Here is a 19701-nt window from a genome sequence, read left to right as displayed (position 1 = left end):
CATCATCATCATCAAAGAACATGTTTTAGGGGTGTATTTTTGATTTGATGATGATGATGATGTCTATTTGTAATGCGCAGGTATCCATTCAGAAAAATGCTCATTGCGCAGCAAAAAAAAAAAAAAAAAAAAGAAGAAAAAGATAAAGTGAACAAATATATAAAACACCAGAAAAGTAAAAATAAAGACAGAAGTGTTACTAGGTTGTTTTGTCTTTGTTTTGGAGAAGGTGTACGACTACCTGGAAGCAAGGTGTTCTGTTGGATCTTCACGCTTTTGGCTTATGCTATTCTCCATTAATTTTCTTTCGCACCACCTCTAAGGTTTGAGTAGGGTCTATCCTGTCTGATCCTCAGGAACAAGAAATGGGTGTCCCTCGGGGCAGCATTCTTTCACTAGCTTTTTTTTCAATGTCAAAATAGATTCAATCTTAAAATCTGTACAGGTTTGGAGGCCTCATTGTATGTAGATGACTTTGCTCTCTGCATTCGAGGCTAATCCCTACCATGCCTTGAAAGCCGGCCTCAACTGTGCATAAATGGTGTACAAAGGTGGGGGACAGAAAATGGCTTCAAATTTTCTCTTCCTCAAATTTTCATCCACTTTGTAAACTGTGAGGTATGTTTCCAAAACCATCTATTTCTATCAATGGTCCAGGAAGTAAAATTCCGTGGGGTCATCTTCACTCATTTAGCGAAACAAGGACACTGTTTTTATTTGGGCTCCTGGCCATCCTGGTATTCCAGGCAGTGTTCAAACAGACCAGGCCGCCAAGGCTGCATGTCACTCTTCTGGCAAATTACTGGCAGTCTTCTGGCAAATTTATCGCTGTTGTCATCAGACTGTAAATCAGTATTCCTTCCTATGTTCAGCCGCTGTGGCAATGCCATTGGGACACTCTGGGCCCAAATAAGTTACATGCCACCCTTCCCTGTCTTTCCGACCACCTATCTTTGTGCCGTTCTGTGTGGTGAGAGGAGGTAGTTCTGACAAACGTATATTTAGGACACAGCTTTGCAACCCAGTTCCGTCAAGGAAAGTTTAGTGTGGTACATGTTTTAATTAGTTGTCCTGAACTCCAGAGTATCCGCCAGCAGTGTTTTACAACAGATTCTTTGTTTTCCTTGTTTAAGTCTATGCCATTGGCAGCTATTTTTGCATTTTTAAGAAGGATAGGGCTCTGTCATAAGATTGAAGCTTTTTATGTTCTAATAGTTTTGGGTTTTTGATTTGTTGATGGCTTTTTGGACCAACCTTTTTTTCCTTACACTTTACTCACCTTTTTACATTATTCTCGCTTCTTGTGTGGTTTTATTGATTAAGATTTTTGGTTATATCGCTTGGGGGATATGCCCCTAAACTTTTTAAAGCAAGATTACTTTGTCGCCGTGATATAGCCTTAGTTGCTGGAATGGCATGATACACAACCAACCAACCTACCTTATACATGTGTTTTACATTTAAGTTATTAAATTTGTTCTTTGTCAAAAAGTTATTGTATTTATAGCCAAAGCCTCTGCATAAATTGTTTTTCTCTTTATTAAAAGTTACTGCTTTTTATTATAATAACTTCATGCCATCCACAAAGTTACCACATGAAACCAACTAATAATTATGATGGTGCACACTCATAGTTTTAAAAATAAGGGAACTGTAGTGACTCTCTGAAGAGCTACATAATAAACCTATAGACACCAAAAATCTTTTGCTGAAGGTAAAATCTGCTTGATTCCATTGAAATGGCTCTCTTCAGTTTCCTAGACAAATATTTGGGGGTCATAGGACATTGTAAAAGTTTTGATCTCGGACAGATATGGGATTTTATTATCAGGTAATGAATACAAGTCTTTTGATTTTTTTCTGTAAATACAACACATAGTTAGTTCCCGTTATGCCGGTCGGCACGTAGGGCAGCGACAAAGGTTGCCTGTCCTGGGCTAGACTCCCCACAGTACCCCAGCGGAGGTTTTGGGTCTTCATGTCTGCCTCCACAGTTCGGCGCCAGGTGATCTTGGGCCGACCTCGCTTGCGTTTTCCTTCTGGCGTCCAGTGCACGGCAGTTTTTATGATGGAGTTGCTCCCGCCTCGGAGGACGTGACCAATCCAGCGCCATCGCTTCTTCAACAGGATGGTGGCCATACTCTCCTGCCCGCACATAAATCTGTGCATATGACAAATCATTGCATGCTAATAATACTTCTTGTAGTTTATACAGTGATGCCCATTTAAAAGTAATTTTACTTCATTGATAAACAGTACAGTGTTACTCAAATATCACTTAATGTAAGAATAGGCTTCTTTATAATATATATATTGGCAATAATTTCACAGTAGTCAGTCTGCAGAGGGAAGATAATAAGGCTTTATATTCTTTCTTGATTTCTCAAGTGGTATGGGCAACAGTTTCATCTGTTTGCTGATGCTGGGGTTTCTTTGTTGTATCATTAACTGTTAGTTTGTTCGTTATCTTTTGTGCACAGTATGCTGACCTCACTTCCTTATGGTGAAATTCAGTTTATTATTTTTTTCAGTATCTACCATATGTCATTTTTGCTATCGTGTTTTGATGATGCTTTCATAAGATATAAAATTGGCAAGATTTATTAGTGCCTTACATTCTGTCATTGGATTTGTACAGACTTTTTTTTTCTTTTGAGGTATGATGCTGGTGGTCTAGGCTCTTATTTGATATTTATTCAGATCCTTTCGGTTTCACGTAGTTTGCAGGGAGATTGTACATGCTTCAGAAGATCTTATATTTGGATGAGGATTTTCTTTTTCCTTGTTTTCTTTTATGCATTGTTCCCATCTTTGCAGTGGTTTGTTTACATTTCTTCTAATATAACCTGGACTTCTGTTGGCATTGTTTCATCTTCATGCCTTCTCTGCAGGTGGGCAAAGAATCCCCAGCCATTTTGCAGGCAGTTATTTGGTAAAGGCCTGTCTGTTCTCCACATGTCTGAAGTGGTCCCATTCAGGTCTGTATCCATCCACTTGCAAGTTGTGTTATTCCTTCAAAAGCTTCATTTCCTTTTAGTGAGACAGCATACTTTGTGTTTGGCTCTTTCTACTACTTTAAAAAAAAAAAAAAAACGCGGCTGGCCTGAAATTTTCCAGCATCTAAGATTCTACTGACAGATATATGATAATTGCATTAGCACCGAATGTTGTTCTTCAAATCAGATAAATGTGCACTTTTAAAAGATAGATTTGTTTAGGTAAATGGTAAGTCACTTCTTTAGCGATGGTCATGTGGCCAGTTGTATAGATGCAGGCTTAGATGATGAAGCTGAAGAAATATATAAAGATGAGTTTTATGGTAATTTAGCTAAAAACAAAACAGCAGTCTCTTCAGCTTTAAATAAAAACAAAACCTGCGTAACATTAGGTTTTTTTCCAGCTGGAGATTACGTCAGCCCTTTTAATTTTGTGAGGAGATACAAATTCTGATTTTGACAAAAACTAAAATTATGAAACAATATGGTCATCAGCATCCACTTTAATGGATGATTTTGTAGCTCAAAATGATTTTTTTTCCCTCTATTCGTTGCTTCTGTATTTAACCTGTAAAAAATTATTTTAAAACCAGTATTAAACTAATGTATTATACATTCATTATCACTCTCTAGTCTTTTATACAGAGCACACAGGAGTCTTCAACCCTGGTAACAACTCTCTTATAGATTTAAGAATTTCAATCAGATTTAGAGACATAACTGTAGGCATTAAAACCATAAACAAAAGTTTTCAGAAAAGATTGTTTTTGTAAAAATAGATTTTCTTTTTTACCACATCCAGAAAGATGCATAAGGTGGTGGAAAATTGACTGTAAAGAAAAAACATAGCACACAGTAACTGATCTTTCCATCATGCATCTTGCAGAAAAATTCTTGTAGTTTGTTCCAAAGCACAATTGAATGTTCACAGAATAAAAGCACTGGGGAATTCTTTATTTAAGTATAATTCTGCACTGCTACATCTCCATCGCATACTTTTTCTGACTAGACTTTTCTGAAAACAAAATGACCTGCCTCACAAAGGAAGCAAGCTGTTTTGTTGTGGCTTACCACCCTCCTAGCTGTGCTAGCCACTAAAGAATATCTGCTGCTGCTGCCTCTGTCTGTGATTTCTTTATGAAAAGATCAAAGAACTCCCACTGTCTTTGTCAGGACTTCAAGTCTAAAGCAACACACAAGGCCTGGACTTCTAGATGGATGCTTGGTGAGGCTCGGTAGGTTGTACAATACCCTAGCTTTGCTAGAAGGCTGTGACCTGGGTCAATCTGATCTCCATCTTTGTAGACGAGTATGTTCTGTAGCCCTGATGCCATTTTTGGTACCACTTGTTGGGCTTCATAGTGGGTAGGGAGCAGAAGAAATGAACAATACATTTTCCATTAAGACTACAAATATATCGAAACTGGGAAAACACTTTTGAGAGAATGAGCTGTCCTCAGAGAACAAGAAGTATGTCCAAGATGATTGAGGGGGCCTGGTCCTGTTTTCTTGTTGTGGAGGGTGAGAAGTAGGATTGGCTGCTCTTGCCACTCACCTATTCCATGGTAGACTGTGGTTTTACAAATATCTCCACAGGTTTTGTGTCTATAAAGCACCTAAGAACCAGACAGTTTCTAGTCTAGTGTAGAACGCACAGAACCTCTAAAATGGTAAGGTGTTTGTTGACCCTGTTATCAAAATGACTGTCTATTAATCCCTCACTCTGCAAGGGGCCTTATTTGTTGCCCTGACCAAGCTGGGATGTCAGGTTGACATCTGCTCAGAGCAAGCATTACAGGGAGTCACAGCAGTGCAGAGGGTCACCTAATACAAACTAATTTGCTGCCTTACTTTTTGTCTTCCCAAAATATTCGACTTTATCTAGGTCGGGCATCTGCAAGTTAAGGTTTTAATTTTTATTCCCTCTCCATTGCATTGTTTCAGCTGTCAGATTTATGGCCATGGGGCAAGTTCCTGCAAACCCTAGGCCCACTGCTTCTAAAGACTGTCCATTGTGGAAGGAAGAGGCAGCCATTCAACACAAATTCGCTGGCACAAACAAACCGGCATTTCTTATGCTGATGCTCATTGTCATGTAGTGGGTGACTCTTCAGGAATGACTTCATGCAAGACTCCACTTCTTGGTAGTCTTTGTGAAATGACCGTCAGTTCATGTCTTTATACAAACTGATCTCCTCTAAGGCGCCATCCCTCTTTCTCACACTATGTCGTCCTCCTCTTGTAACGGCTGTCGTGGTACCTACTTTTGCAGTGGACACAAGGTACACCACTCAGAAGCACTACACACTACATGCTCCCTCGAGCACATAGTGCAACACATGCAAAATCTCCACTCAACAAACATACTGCACCCCAGACGCAAAAGAAAATCATTGGTGAAAATACAGCTTACAATAAAAAGTTGATTACTATGTAAGTTCATTTCTAGAACAAGGAGAGGAGAAATGGACATACCACACACACAGGTACGCATGCAACACATGCGCACACAGGCAAGCATGTAAAGAAAAAATATACATATGTATACTAACAAGACAGGAGAACAAGGGGAGAAAAAGAGAATGTAATGGAAACAGAGAGAACAAACAATTTTGCAAGAATGTGTGTTGTGCACAAAAATATAGTTTTTTCTTCATACACTGTCTATACATGAGATCGTATAATACAGAATACAGTAACATTTTTAAGTCCTGCTTCATACAGTGTATATAAATGCAAGGGTATGGTGGACCACAATACAGCAGAGATTTTAACTGTCTGTTTTATACAGTTATCTTTCATTTTAGATCCTTGGCAGAAAAAAAATCTTTATTTAATTGGGTGCTAGTTTTTTTTTCGTACAAAGGTCAAAATGACTGAAATGCACAGCTGCCACCTGCTTCAGTGGAAGTTAATATATTCACTACAAAAAAAAGATTCTGAATAGTTTAAAGGGCTAGAAAAACGGCTTATAACTTCAGACTGGACTTAGATGGCATTTGGGAAGTGCATTCACTTAAGGTCTTTAAATTTCTCATTGAGGAATGACTAGTTTATGGAGTGCATAAAGTTGTTTTTTTTAAGTTTGAGGAGACTGTGTGTGCGCAAATGCACGCGTGTGTGGGAGTGAGATTATTCATGTGCTTGAGTGCATTCATTTATGCCAATGCTTTGAGTTAGTAAGAGAAAAAAACATTATGAATAAATCTTTATGTGTAAAACTGAGTGTTCTTATGATGTTTGTTTTGTCTTGTCTTTCATATCTGCATTGTGCATGAATTCTGAATACTTTTAACAAAATAGTTCAAAGCAACATGCATAGACGTGTTTCTGATCTGGCAGGGCAGTAAAAGAAACTGCATATAAAGCTTGTGGTAGGTACATATCGGCAGATTGTTTCTGCAGTGTATTCTAAAGTGCAAAGTTTTGAACAGGCGAAGGTAGCCTGAAACTAGAAAATTTCTCATTATATGCATTTTAAAATGGATTTTCTGGATGGTACTGTAACATCTGCCTTATACAGTGACAGTTAAATCATTTGTAGGAAGCAGATTTGTTTAAAACCATCATATCCTGTGTGTTGTTTCATCATTTCAGCAACAATCTGTGGGTGACAGAGAGTCAGCTGTTTTTGTACTGTGACTGCAATACACAAGGAGCAGGGTACTTACCATGCCACTGTTTGGACCAAAAACCAAGAGTCCACAGGACTTGGTGAAGACCCTCAAAGAATCTTTGACCCAACTGGCCAAGGACCGTGAAAAGGGTGAAAAGGAAGTTAAAAAGGTAACTGTATTTCAGAGTGTAAAATGAGAATATATACCTTTATATTTTTTTTTTTTTTAAATTGTTTCCATCATCGACAGTTAGTGCATTTTTTTTTTTTTTTTAGGTATCAGTGATTTTTTGGGATTAAAAAGGAATTCAGTTGTAAATAATATTGTTTTCCAATTTGTGATTTGCAAGAGAGAGTTGTTTTTTTTTTAACTAAATTCAAATGAAAAATGATAACTGTATGGATAGAAAGCTTGTCATGAAAGTAGGTCACAATACAGAAATAACAAAAAAAAATTATTTACACAATATATCTAAGCATAAACAATGAAATACTTTATCAAAATATACATTAGCTTTCAAATATTACTTACTGTCATTTTTGGCTGTTGGAGTACAAAATACCTTAGTGGTTGACAATTTTAGCTCTTTAAGGAAAGTAATAGTAAAACAATCCCTGAAGAAGCCAAAAATTTTTTTCTCCTAATATATTTATTTATGAACAGCGTGATGTGTTTGTGACATTACTCAGTTCACATTGCAGTGTTCAAAACAGTCACTGTAGTTGTCAAGACTTAATGATGGTAATTTATAATCTAGTAGAAATAGCCATTTACCCCACAAGCACTCAGCTTCATAGACCTAGACTAAAAATGCCAAATATCAAGAAAGCAAAGTCACTAGCATAATCAGATATGGTTAAATAACCGTCATTTTACAATATTTTAGTCTCAAGATTTAATTCAAAAGCTGGAAGGGACTTGTTAGAAACCTTTCTGAGAGTGGATTAGAAGCTACAAAGTGTAGCATCAGTGTCATGAGATAATAATAATAAAGAGCACTTAAAATAGCAGAAGATAAATAGACTGAATGGAAACTGATAATTAGTTACTCATTTAGGCATGAATTTACAATAACAAAAGCATAAAAAGGGTAAGTAAATATGAATTCTCACCTCTTTCCTATAAAGTATTTGTTGAATTCATACTTTATGACTCCTATGAATTTCATGACATGATTTAGTATCCATTTGCTTATTGTATTTTATTAAAGATAAGAGAATAAAGAAAAACATCATCTAGAATGAAATATTTAATAAACTCATACAAAACCCCATTACATCATGTGGCCTTCCTAATTCAGGATGCAAGTATTTCTCATTCAGAAAAGCTCCAATAAATATAAAACACATTCACATAAATTCAATAATTTATTAATTGTTTATCTTCTTTTTTCAAATGCTAAATTTTCCATTAATCTATATTCCTTGTTTTGTTTTGATTTATCTGGTTGAAATAACATAGATGAATATATTGAAAACCTTATGTCATGATATTTGGAAAGCAAAATGCTCACAATGCTTGAAATTTTAAAAAATATATATATATTTCATATCATCAACAAATGGGGCATAGAAATAAGTCACATTTTACTAGCAACAAACATTAGAATTAAAAAGACTCACCATTATTTATGTTGTTATTTTTGTAGTCCAAGTCAATGTTCAGATGGATAACTGATACCTGTCTTTTATATGGTATAAGGAATCTTTGTTTTGTTCTTTTTAGTGGACTGTGCTTGAGTGTTTTGTGCTTTTTTCCTGACCTCTTAAAGAAGAGCGTTTTGAACTTGTACATTACAGACCTCTGAAGATGTATGCAAAACACTCCAAGCCATAAAGACAATGCTGTATGGAACCCCAGAACAGGAGCCACAAACAGAGCACATGTCCCAGCTAGCAGTGGAGATGTACCAATCAAACATGTTGTTAATGCTTGTGCAAAATCTTCCAAAGATTGAGTTTGAGGTGAGCACTGTCAAGTTGTGCAGTGAAAATGAGTAAAACTAATTAACTAGCAAAGAGTAAAGCTGAGGCTGTTGTAGGATGTCCTACAACCTAAAACTTTGCTTCTAGATAAGATAAGATAAGATAATACTTTATTAATCCCTAGAGGGCAATTCAGTTGCAGCTCGATTATATATGCAACCCACAGGCAGTCGTGTTGCAGTCAATCATACCAGCTCGATTAAAGTCATACATGATCGCATGCACATCACATTCATAATCCATTCAAAAGTCTGACGGCTGAAGCAACAAAAGACAGCCGCAGTCGGTTTGTCCTGCATGCAGGCATACTATATCGGCGACCTGATGGGAGCTGGACAAGTTCACCCGACAGAGCATGCCTGTCATCACGAAGGATGGCAGACACTTTCAGAAGAGTCCTCCTGTTATACAGATCCTGAAGAGAACTCTGGGTGGATCCAACGACTTTGGAGCAGGTGGATACCACCCGATGTAGGCTGCTCTTGTCCTTCACCGATAAACTATTATAGAAACAGATGAACGAGAAGGACAGCACACTCTCAATATATGATCTGTAGAAAAGCTGAAGAAATTGGGGGGAGACAGAGAAAGACCTCAGCTTCCGTAGGAGGAAGAGGCGTTGTTGAGCCTTCTTCACGACAGATTGAGTGTTGACATCCCAGCAAAGTCGCCTATCGAAGATGGTGCCCAGGTATTTAAAAGCAGAAACAATTTCCACCTCCTTGTCATGGATGACACAGACGGGACACGGTGGAGAATTCCGACGGAAATCAAAGACAATCTCCTTCGTCTTACTCACATTAAGTTCTAGAAAGTTGTCATCGCACCAAACAATGAATTCTTCCAAAGCATCACCGTGAGTGTGCACCGGCCCGCTAAGGAGAGACAGCAGTGCAGTGTCATCAGAGAATTTGACAAGATAGTGACCCTCATGACTACTGCGACAACTGTTGGTATACAGGATAAACAGAAGCAGGGATAGAACACATCCCTGAGGTGAGCCGGTGCATGTGGTGGTTAAGTCGGAAAAAGTGCCATTGACAAGAACTCGTTGCTGCCTGTCGACCAAAAAGTGAATTATCCATGACACTAGCTGATGATCAAGGGAAAACTCGTCGAGGAGTCTTTGAGCTAGGATATGTGGCTGGATAGTGTTAAAGGCCGAAGAGAAATCAGCGAATAATAGTCGAGCATGGGCGTGAGGATTCTCCAGGTGTTTGATTACAGTGTGGAGGATGAACAGTTTAGCATCATCAACACCTCGCTTGGACTGGTATGCAAATTGCAAGGGATCAAGACGATTGTTAGCGGCATTAAGAATCAATGATTTGATGATTGTCTCAAATACTTTCATGACCAACGATGTTAAGGCCACCGGTCTAAAGTCATTGAGATGTCTAGTAGTATATTCTCTAATGTCTTATGTATTGGACAGTTTGCTTCATATCCAAATAGTATTACAGATTCGTTAAGTGCTAATTTATTATTTTTAGAGCATTTTTCCCTTATTGCCTTTTCTAGGCTTGTCCAAAATAGTCTGGTTGCCTTACAGCGCCAAAATAGATGTTCAATTGTCTCCCTTTCGTTGCCACAGAAAGTGCATTTATTATTAACTTCTACCCCCATATATTCTGCCAGGGAGTTTGTACCTAGAATTCTGTGGGTAATTCTGCACTGAAACCATCTTAGTTTAATATCTTTTATTCCTTGAACCTTGGAAAATATTATTTTCCAGGGTAATTGGGCCCCTATTTTATTTTCCCACTTTTCACAACATTTGGGCCTGATTGTATTTTCTGTCAATATTTCATAATAATATTTAGAACCTTTCTTTATAGAATTAATTAGTTTAATAGTTTTTGATGTTTCTTGTGCAGTGTTGTTCCTAATTGTAATGCCCATTGACTGAACAAATTTTTTAATTATTTTTGCACAGCCCGTGTATGTAACTATATCTATTGTTGTTCCATACTTGGCATTAATTTCACCCAGGGACAAAAGTACTCCAGATTCATTATAAAAATGTTGAATTCTATATAACCCCTGACTAACCCAGTTTTTTGAAGAAAATATCCTTCTTGCCAAGCTGAAATCTACTGTTTAAGTGTATTGGTTCTGCCATCACCTCCTCTGATGTCTCTGGTTTGACATAATAATAGAATTCCTTATAAGCATTTAATACATCTTTCCAAAATTTATTTTTATGTTGTGTGTCATAGTACACATTTTGGCCATATTTATCTATATCTACGAGCTTTGGGTATATCTTTATCACTACATCTTTCCATTGGTGTTCAGTGACATTTTAGCTTTTTAATCCATATTAGCTTTAGCGCTTTTATATATTGATAAATGTTAGGTATATTTAAGCCACCATTACGAACAGTTTTCACTACAACTTTCCTGTTTATTCGATCAGGTTTTCCATCCCACACAAAGTTAAAGCATTGCTTTTGGAGTTCTTGTATATCTTGGATAGGGGGATTAGGCCACAGTATCCATAAATAAATTAATTTTGATAGTATTAATGATTTTAGCACAGCCACTCTTCCCATTGGTGTAATAACTCGTTTAAGCCAATATCTAATATCACCGTACCTATTCATACTTTGTGCTGAAGTCCTAGCAGTAATGATAAGGAAGAATGTTAGCATAAGAGGTATTAGAATAAACGAAAAAGAACACAAAATATTACAGTTTGCTGATGACACACAAATCTTTATGGAAGGTGATGACTTATCTTTTAATAACACTTTGGTTACATTAAATAGATTCACTAGAATGTCAGGACTGCAGATAAATTTCGGAAAAACAGAAGCTATCTGGTTAGGAAATAGAAAAAATTCACCCATAAAATATTCCCTACACCTGAAGTTTAAATGGAACCCATCAGAATTTAAAATATTAGGGATATGGCTAAGCACTAAGTTAGAAACATGTTACACTCTAAATTTTAAGGAAAAATATTTTGAAACGAGGAATTTAATGAAATCCTGGCACATATGTTTTCTTGCTGACCAGCTAAACCAGCAGTTAACTGCACACACAGTCCCTTTATCATGTAGTTTTATTTGCAGTCTCTTCACTTGTTTCAGCCAGCTTTGGACATTCAAGGAGACTTTGTGTATATCTAACTGTGTATGACCTCCATCCTAAAAAATATCATGTATAATAATTGCTAGCAAGATTTCAGCCAGTTCTGACGGAAAGATGTGATTGCAACTAAACAAGCAGTTTGCACTTAAAATTTTTAAGTGAAAATGATTTAGAATGGCATTATTTATCATTTAAGCCTCACTTATAAAAATTTCCCTTGTTCCTTTAACATATTCCTAAAGATTTATCCTCACCTACACTTGCTGAACCTCATATAAACACATTTTGCTTCCTTTGTATATTTTAAGGCTAACATTTTTTTTTTTGTGGTTTTTTTCAGGGCAGGAAAGATGTGGTGGTTATCTTCAATAATCTTCTTCGACGCCAAATAGGCACTCGCTCACCAACAGTGGAACATATCTGCATGAAACCAGACATTTTGATTGAACTTATAAGAGGGTAAATAGTCATTGATTGGCACATAATAAAGTTTACAGTTTTTAAAATCCTTATTTTACACTAGATATTACTTTTATTCATACCTCTAGGTTGAATATTTATGAATATTCTGATTATTCAGCCAGTTTGGCCATCGCTTAATGTTCCCATTGATTTCATGCTGCATTTAGACATTTAATAAAATATGAAATTTTTTGAGCCCCACTTTTAATAGCATCTACAACTGACCTTTTCATTCTTAGTTCAGAGTTATCTTTTATAATAAGCTCATAAAGCTATTTTAAAATGCAATTGAGGTTTGAATGGCCTGAGAAGTTTGCCAGTATGTAACAGGTATGAAAAATATGAGATAGTATAATAAGTTTTGATGGACAGAAAGCTGGACAGTTTGTAACAGGTATGAAGTAGATCAGATGACAAAAATGGTTTTTGATGGCCACAGAAAGTTGCCTATCTGTAACAGGTATGAAACACACGAGATAGCACTCAGCTGTGGCATGATGCTTCGTGAGTGTTGTCGGTATGAGGCACTGGCAAAGATCATGTTACATTCAGCAGAATTCTACAAGTTTTTTGAATATGTGGAAGTGTCCACTTTCGACATTGCTTCAGATGCTTTCTCCACGTTTAAAGTAAGTTTGTATATAAAAATGACATTTTTATGAGAAATATCATTAATAAAATGCACATACATGATTTTTTTCCTTTTTACCAATCCTAACTCATCTTGTTAAGTACTACATCCCGTTTTACCATCATCTTCCATGCAGTCATTTAAATTAAAACTTTTCCCACAATAATCAGGTCATAGAAAGTTTTAAAGGAAAACTTCAAAAAAACCAAATAACCATTCAAGACCTAGAAAAGTTTAAGAATTTAACACTTTGCCTACAAATTATGAATTTTGAGAGTCCACTAACAAAATGTGAAACTACTATAAAAAAAAAAGTCCAGTAGAATATTTTATGAACTTTGAATCAGTTTTAATGTTATCTAAGAAACTGAATACTTTAATACAGCATGCTCTTGGTACAAAAGAACATTGTGTTGAAAAACTCACTGATGCCAGTAAATCTTTTTAAATACAACCATAATTAAAAGTAAATTAAAAATAAAAGTTTTAGGAATTTTAAAATGCTCTTTAAGATCAAGCCAAACGCTAAAGCATGTTGCTTTAAAAGTTACATCTGTTGCACTAATTAATGCCTCAGACTCAAAATTGGTGAAAGAACAGAAAATTTAATTATAATGCCATAGCTTACTGTCAGAAACCACCTTGCCCAAAATATAGTGGCTTGGTGTGCAGCCAATTGCCTGCACTTATGCTAAAGCATGGTTGAGCAAGTGAATCTGACAAACCCTTGGCTCAGAAAATGTCAGCTATCAAAACAGCAAGTGTAGGAAAATTGTGCTGTTCTTGATCCAAACAACTTGAGCTTTAATTAATTCCAGCCTATGCAAGACTAGAATTTACATCCTTCTGCTCCAAAGATGAGTGCATTGTCTATAAGTGTACCAGCTTTTGGTTTAAATTAGACATGAAAAAAAGGTTTACAAAGTTCATTGAATAAATTTTCTTTTACAGGAGTTGATAACAAAGCATCGAGCACTGTCTGCGGAGTTTTTGGAGAATAACTATGACAAGTTCTTCACGCATTATCAGCATTTATTGTACTCTGAAAACTATGTCACACGCAGGCAGGCGCTTAAGGTAAATTATCTCTTGTAGCGCATGTTTGCCTTAGATTCCTTTTGACTGTACATAGTTTCTGTCAGAACAGCAGATGTATCTCCCTAATATTTTGTGTAAATATAAATTTATAAGTTTGATATGTTTGATCCTTGATCCTATGAATATTAAAATTCTTGGAAGGTAGTGGGGCATTGGTATTATCCTTAAAAGGTTTGGTGGTAGCACAAGTGACTCTCTCTTACTTGAGGTAAACAAACGCCATGAGTGGCCAAGCATTGGCAGCAAGACAACCAAATTTTTTTTTAACCCTTTGTTTCCAAAGTTGTGATTTCAGGGAAAATAAACAGCCTGTTTTACAGAATGATTCACAGCTTGTTCCTGGTCAACAAATCCAGACAACTTGAAAAAAACTTTAAATTTAGTTACTATTAGGCACTCAACTTTACTTCATGTAGACATTCAAAGAATAGAGACAGCCTTCAAAACTTTTTTTTTTTTTGCTTAGAGGGTGGTCAGAGAATTGGCCCTATACACATCAGATGGATATGACTTTTACACAACAGTAGAAAAGATGGCTTAATTGAATAGACATCTCTGTCCTCAAACATAAACAAAAAGCCATCTCATTTTTGTTTGGCATATTGAAATCAAGCATAAAAGATTTTTGAATACAATAAATAGGAAAAACTGTACTTGTCAGCATTTTTTTTTAATCTGGCTCTTTGATTTCCTTGTTCAGGTCCATACCATTGGCAGATACTTTTTATATTTTTAAAGATGGTAAGGCTTTACCATCAGATTTAATGTTTTATGTTCTGTTAGAATTTGGAACTGAAGCTTGATGTTTTCTTGGCTAGGGTTGGTATTGGCTTTCTCTCTGGCTTTGCTGAGCTTGTCCAGTATAGGATGTAGTTCTTTCTCACATCTCATGGTATAATTTCTTTGGCTGCTTTGATGATTCTGTTGTTAAAATCTTTGAAAACATTCTTAATGTTTCTTCCTTATATTTTGAGTGACCCTGTAAGCTCATCGGTGCGCATACTAAAGAGTTCCCTTTGTGCCTTGTAATTCCATTGCTAATGCTGTTTCAGTGCAGTTACTGTTCTAGTGAAGTTTTTATGTGGGAAACCTCCTCCTGCATTCTGATTCATAAAGGTAATATTGGGGTTATCTTTGATTTTGGTATGTTGGCCGGCTGCTTTCCTTCCCCATCCCCAGTTATTGAGGTAGATTCAGGGCACCCTTAAAGGGATACTCAAGGCTTGTGATAAGGCTCTGGCGACGGTCAAACGTTTCAAAAATATATTTAGTTACAATTACAGAGCACGAGAGCAATAGAGGAGAAATAAAGGATTCGTTTCTCACTTAATTACCACTTATTAGCACTACATGTATTTCGGTTGCCGATGTTTATAAAAATTGAAAAAATCAAGTGAAATCGACCCTTGTGTCCTTCCGCTGAGTAACCACGATATCTTCCCGAGATGATCAAGCAGAGGAGTCTCCTTGTGACATCAGTCTCCTTATGATGTCACACGCACAGGAAGTGTCTGTGGTCATTGCGAAAATTTGACATCGTCTTTTTATTCGTATGACACACTCTGCTTGTAAGGCTTGTAAGGCTCTGTCTGTCGGAAACTGATGAAAAGAAAATTTTGAATCTTTTCCCATCTTTTCGGGGCAGTCGGGTGCAGCACATTCTCGAGGCTTGGTTCTCACTATGGAAACCACACGTCATAGGGTCACGTGACGGAGAACGAGACTTCATGGAAGCAAAAAAAGAGTCCCGTGTAATTTCTGTTATTAAATACAACACTCTACTAAAAACCTTCAAAGTTTTCCCCATGAACACACATATAAATAGACGAGATTCAAATTTATCCTACTCTTTACGTGATTCTAAGCAGTTTTATTTTGCCTTTAGAATCCTTTTAAGGGAAGCCAACCAAGGTTGACCAAGGAAGAAATAGCTGGCAAACATCCAGAGTTGGACAAACTTTAACATGGTTCATCTGCTTTCTGTCACTCAGTAAAGGCGTCTAGGAGAACTTCTCAGCTGCTGCATCCATCCATGCATTAATTAGTGGTTTGTCAACAATCCTGCAACATTTATTGCACTGTTTGTGATAAGCATTTAGTGCAGACACTGTCCTAGTCTAGAGGATGCAGTTATGCTTTAGCCAGTCTTATAAGTGGATTAAGATCAGCTTGTATTGATAAAATTTATTATAGTGATTGATTTTATTAGTCAGTTACCTTGGATATTTTTTACAAAATAACCAACTTATGCTTAATGTTGAGGATATTGCTTTTGATTTAATTTTATCCATTTGCATTACTAATAATTTTAACTGCATTAACATGCATGTTTCAGTTGCTGGGAGAATTGTTGCTAGATCGTCACAACTTTCAGACAATGACACGCTACATTAGCAGTCCTGATAATCTCAAGCTTATGATGATCATGTTAAGAGAGAAGTCACGCAACATCCAATTTGAGGCCTTCCATGTGTTTAAGGTATTGGTCACTGGCACACAAATATACAGAGTCAAACCATTGATGTATGTGAGGTGGCTGTATGTCTTGAATGTGTGTTGAATAAAGCAGTTTGTAGCACAATTCTAAAGAATTCTCAGAAAAAGGATTATTTTTCAGTTAACAAAATAAAAGATAATATCCCAAATGAGAGTAAATATATAAGACAAATAGTTGTTTTTCTTGAATACCTTTGAATAAATTGCAATTCCATATATCTATTTTCTTCTCTTACTGTGCTGTCACTGCCCATATCCTCATTCCTTCACTGTGCTGTCACTTTCTGTGTCTAATTATTCTCTTAACGCTTCCAATAATTAAGAACACTTACCTTCTATTAGTTTTGTTAATAATACTGATACCAGTGATTTTTTTTTAATCTGGGTGGATTGTTAACACCACAGCTCTGCTGTTAGTATGTAGTTAGTTATTTGATGTTTGACATTGTAGATATGCTTCAATGAGCAGCACACTGCAAAGCAAAAAGCATTTGCTGTCTTATATCAAGAGAGTATCTTTAAGTGAGTGGGGCACAAAGGTGGCTATCAAGAATTTGATTTATCGAACTGTACTCTACCTCTCACAGTTCAAATGTGTGGCAGAAGTCTGAAAATGTGAAATAAGTAGGGTGCTGATCTCCACAGTAGGAAATTTATGCAAATGGAAATACTGTCAGCAAGCAGCATCTTAACCTTGTAACTCTCAGACACACACATGTATAGGTGGATATTGATACATCAAATGTAAGATGAATCCCTGCAGGTAGAGCTAGAGTTAAGTATTCATATCATAACATGTTTAAGCATTTACAACTAGCAGATTTTGTTTTTCAACACCAATAAAGCATTGAGCAATTGTGCAGAGGAAACTGAGCAAGAGTATATGCACTAGAGGACTAATACTGGTCCTAAGATAGCGTTTTCTTGTGCAGGTTTTTGTTGCCAACCCCAACAAACCAAAACCTATTCTGGACATCTTGCTACGCAACAAAGACAAGCTGGTGGAATTCTTGACTAAATTCCACACAGACCGTAGCGAAGATGAGCAGTTCAACGATGAAAAGGCCTACCTGATTAAGCAGATTAAAGAGTTGCGTGCCCCTGACACAGCTGACTCACAAAAAAGTGTTCCTGGAGACTTGAAGACAGATGCAGCTTCATAACAGTGGCTTAAGCTTCTTGTAGTGTTGCTTGTCTATTATGATGATTGTTCTTCTTCAGGGGTAGCGAGTTAAAAGAACTGTGGAAGTTTGGAATGGCATTTCGGGGTGGGGTTTTCATCTATGAAGAAGTTCGTTGGTTGCAGAATGTGGGAATCAGTGCACATTTGTTCCTATTTTGTTTTCAGCAAGGTTGTTTGAATATGTCCTAATACTTGTAAACAGCAAAGTAAATCATATAATATGTTATAACATTTTGAAAAGCAGCACTCTGTTTGTAGGTTTTCAGTGCTGTATCTTCAGTACACTGATTGTAATGATGTTTAAAGTCTTTAGGGTAGACAACTTTTTGCATTGCACTTGACAAAAATATCATTGACTGGTCAACACTGTCACAATATTTGATGTAAAATAAAGTATAAAAGTGAATGTGTTAGTTGAATCTCACCTCTTCATTTCATTGTCAGGCCTTTGATATTTGACCAGTTTACTGTAGCATCCATCAGCTAGCTGTTGACAAAAACAAAAAAGTGTTAAGTGCCATGGTTCTTTTACTCCAGCTGTTGTGAAACTTTCAAGATGAGCCTCACTGACCAAGGTTGAGGATTAAAGTGATACATTCTGTTCCTGATATCATTATCTGTAAACCTTACAAATGAAACTTTAATATAAAGGACTGGGTAGATGGATTTTTTTCCAATTGATAAAAAGTTCTAATGAAAGTGTCAAATAAAAATTTCTAATGCAAAAGATAATTTGATCTTTTTTTTAAAAAATTTTCAGCAGAGTTGTACTTTAATCTAAGTGATGGGAGAATGTTACTCTTAGTGATATTAATACTTGAAAATATCAGTCAAAAGACATTTTTAATCTCAAAGAAAGTAGTAAACTGGGCATCAACATTGCTATTGTAACTACTGGATGTCTGAGGACTGTTTTTGTTTGCAATGACATATGCATTCTCCTTTATTATTCACCCCAAATTCTTTTTTTTTGTGCCTATTACCCCTTAATGGTACACAGGCCCTTAATCCACTTTAGGCAGATTTACACAGATTTTTATTTTAATGCATGGGCTGCATTTCTAATAAGTATTTGTGTTTCAAAAAGATACTCAAAATGGAGGCAGTCATTAGCAGTCAAAGATTTTGACGCGATGATCATCAGAATTTTGCAGTAGTCAGCACTTAATGAATATTGACAGCCTGTTTTAATTCTTCATAAAGGCTAATAAATTGAATCGGTAATCACCTTTTCTCTGTGCATATGTTTATCTGGTATGATAGTGTTCCCTAGGCAGTTGTTACTCTGCACTATTAGAGAATTATTGCATTTTTTCACATTAGTGCACACATCCATATCCACATGGTTACTGTTTAGTACAGAGATGAAAATCTTTAATCATAAGTCAAGGTCTTCAGAATCTTCAACTAAATGTTGGTATTTTTGCCAGAAACATTGGATGATCTCCTTTGTAGTGATTAATGGGGATTTAGTTTTCTTGATTGGAAGTGTTCCTGTCCTGCTTGCTGTAACATGGGTTCCCAATACAAACACTCATCATCATTTATATGCGAATGTGATATACTTCACATCACTAACAGGTGTATTTTAACACAATGGCTCCTAGCAAAACAAAAGCATACAAAAAGTGTGCACCACGATGCTGGCAAATATCTTTAAAGATGATACAAAAAAGAAAAAGAAATCAGTTTCATAAACGCAGCTTCAATTATAAGCAAGAAAATGAAAAGCCCATAATTGTAGACAGGACTGCAGAGATACAACGAAGGAGAGTTTCAGTATCAGTGAAAATTACACAATTTCAATTGGTTATCCAAAACTCAGTAAAATGGTGTGTACAAATTTTTTTAGCTTTCATTGTCAGGCTGCATACCTTCACTGTTTTAAAAAAAATGAAAAGAATCATCAGGTGTATACAGCTGACTTGATGGGTACCTGTGATGGGATATGCAGAATGAAAGATTTCTTTTTGTGTGTTTGTAGGACCATGGGTATCACTGGAATTGATGAAATGTGTGGTTCTTTCTAGTTTACTTTGTTCCTCTCTTTATTCTAATGAATTAATAATTATTAAATCTCTTTAATAACAGTAAAAAGATGCCACTTTCTTTCTTGGAATAAAATGATTTATTTGTA

The 19701-nt window shown here is 36.2% G+C and overlaps 1 protein-coding gene across 4 annotated transcripts in view; it reads left to right on the top strand.

Moving 5' to 3' along the window:
• LOC112555408 (protein Mo25-like) overlaps positions 1–19701 on the top strand; it is a 26664-nt gene extending 6963 nt beyond the window's left edge. The window contains exons 2-10 of one of the 4 annotated variants that reach the window (XM_025223792.1): positions 2892–2978; positions 4941–5140; positions 6594–6782; positions 8413–8577; positions 12035–12153; positions 12617–12785; positions 13739–13864; positions 16221–16364; positions 17314–19701. In XM_025223792.1, the coding sequence (XP_025079577.1) occupies positions 6669–6782; positions 8413–8577; positions 12035–12153; positions 12617–12785; positions 13739–13864; positions 16221–16364; positions 17314–17544 (1068 nt within the window). In that variant the 5' untranslated portion in view covers positions 2892–2978; positions 4941–5140; positions 6594–6668 and the 3' untranslated portion in view covers positions 17545–19701. Of the gene's footprint in view, positions 1–2891; positions 2979–4940; positions 5141–5232; positions 5253–6593; positions 6783–8412; positions 8578–12034; positions 12154–12616; positions 12786–13738; positions 13865–16220; positions 16365–17313 lie in introns of those variants that run through there. The other 3 variants (XM_025223788.1, XM_025223791.1, XM_025223789.1) reach the window with 3 other exon arrangements.

The sequence above is a fragment of the Pomacea canaliculata genome, linkage group LG14 (assembly GCF_003073045.1).
Source record: "Pomacea canaliculata isolate SZHN2017 linkage group LG14, ASM307304v1, whole genome shotgun sequence".
Lineage (NCBI taxonomy): Eukaryota > Metazoa > Mollusca > Gastropoda > Architaenioglossa > Ampullariidae > Pomacea > Pomacea canaliculata.
Note: the sequence above shows the minus strand (reverse complement) of the source record. Positions and strands in the feature narration are given on the sequence as shown.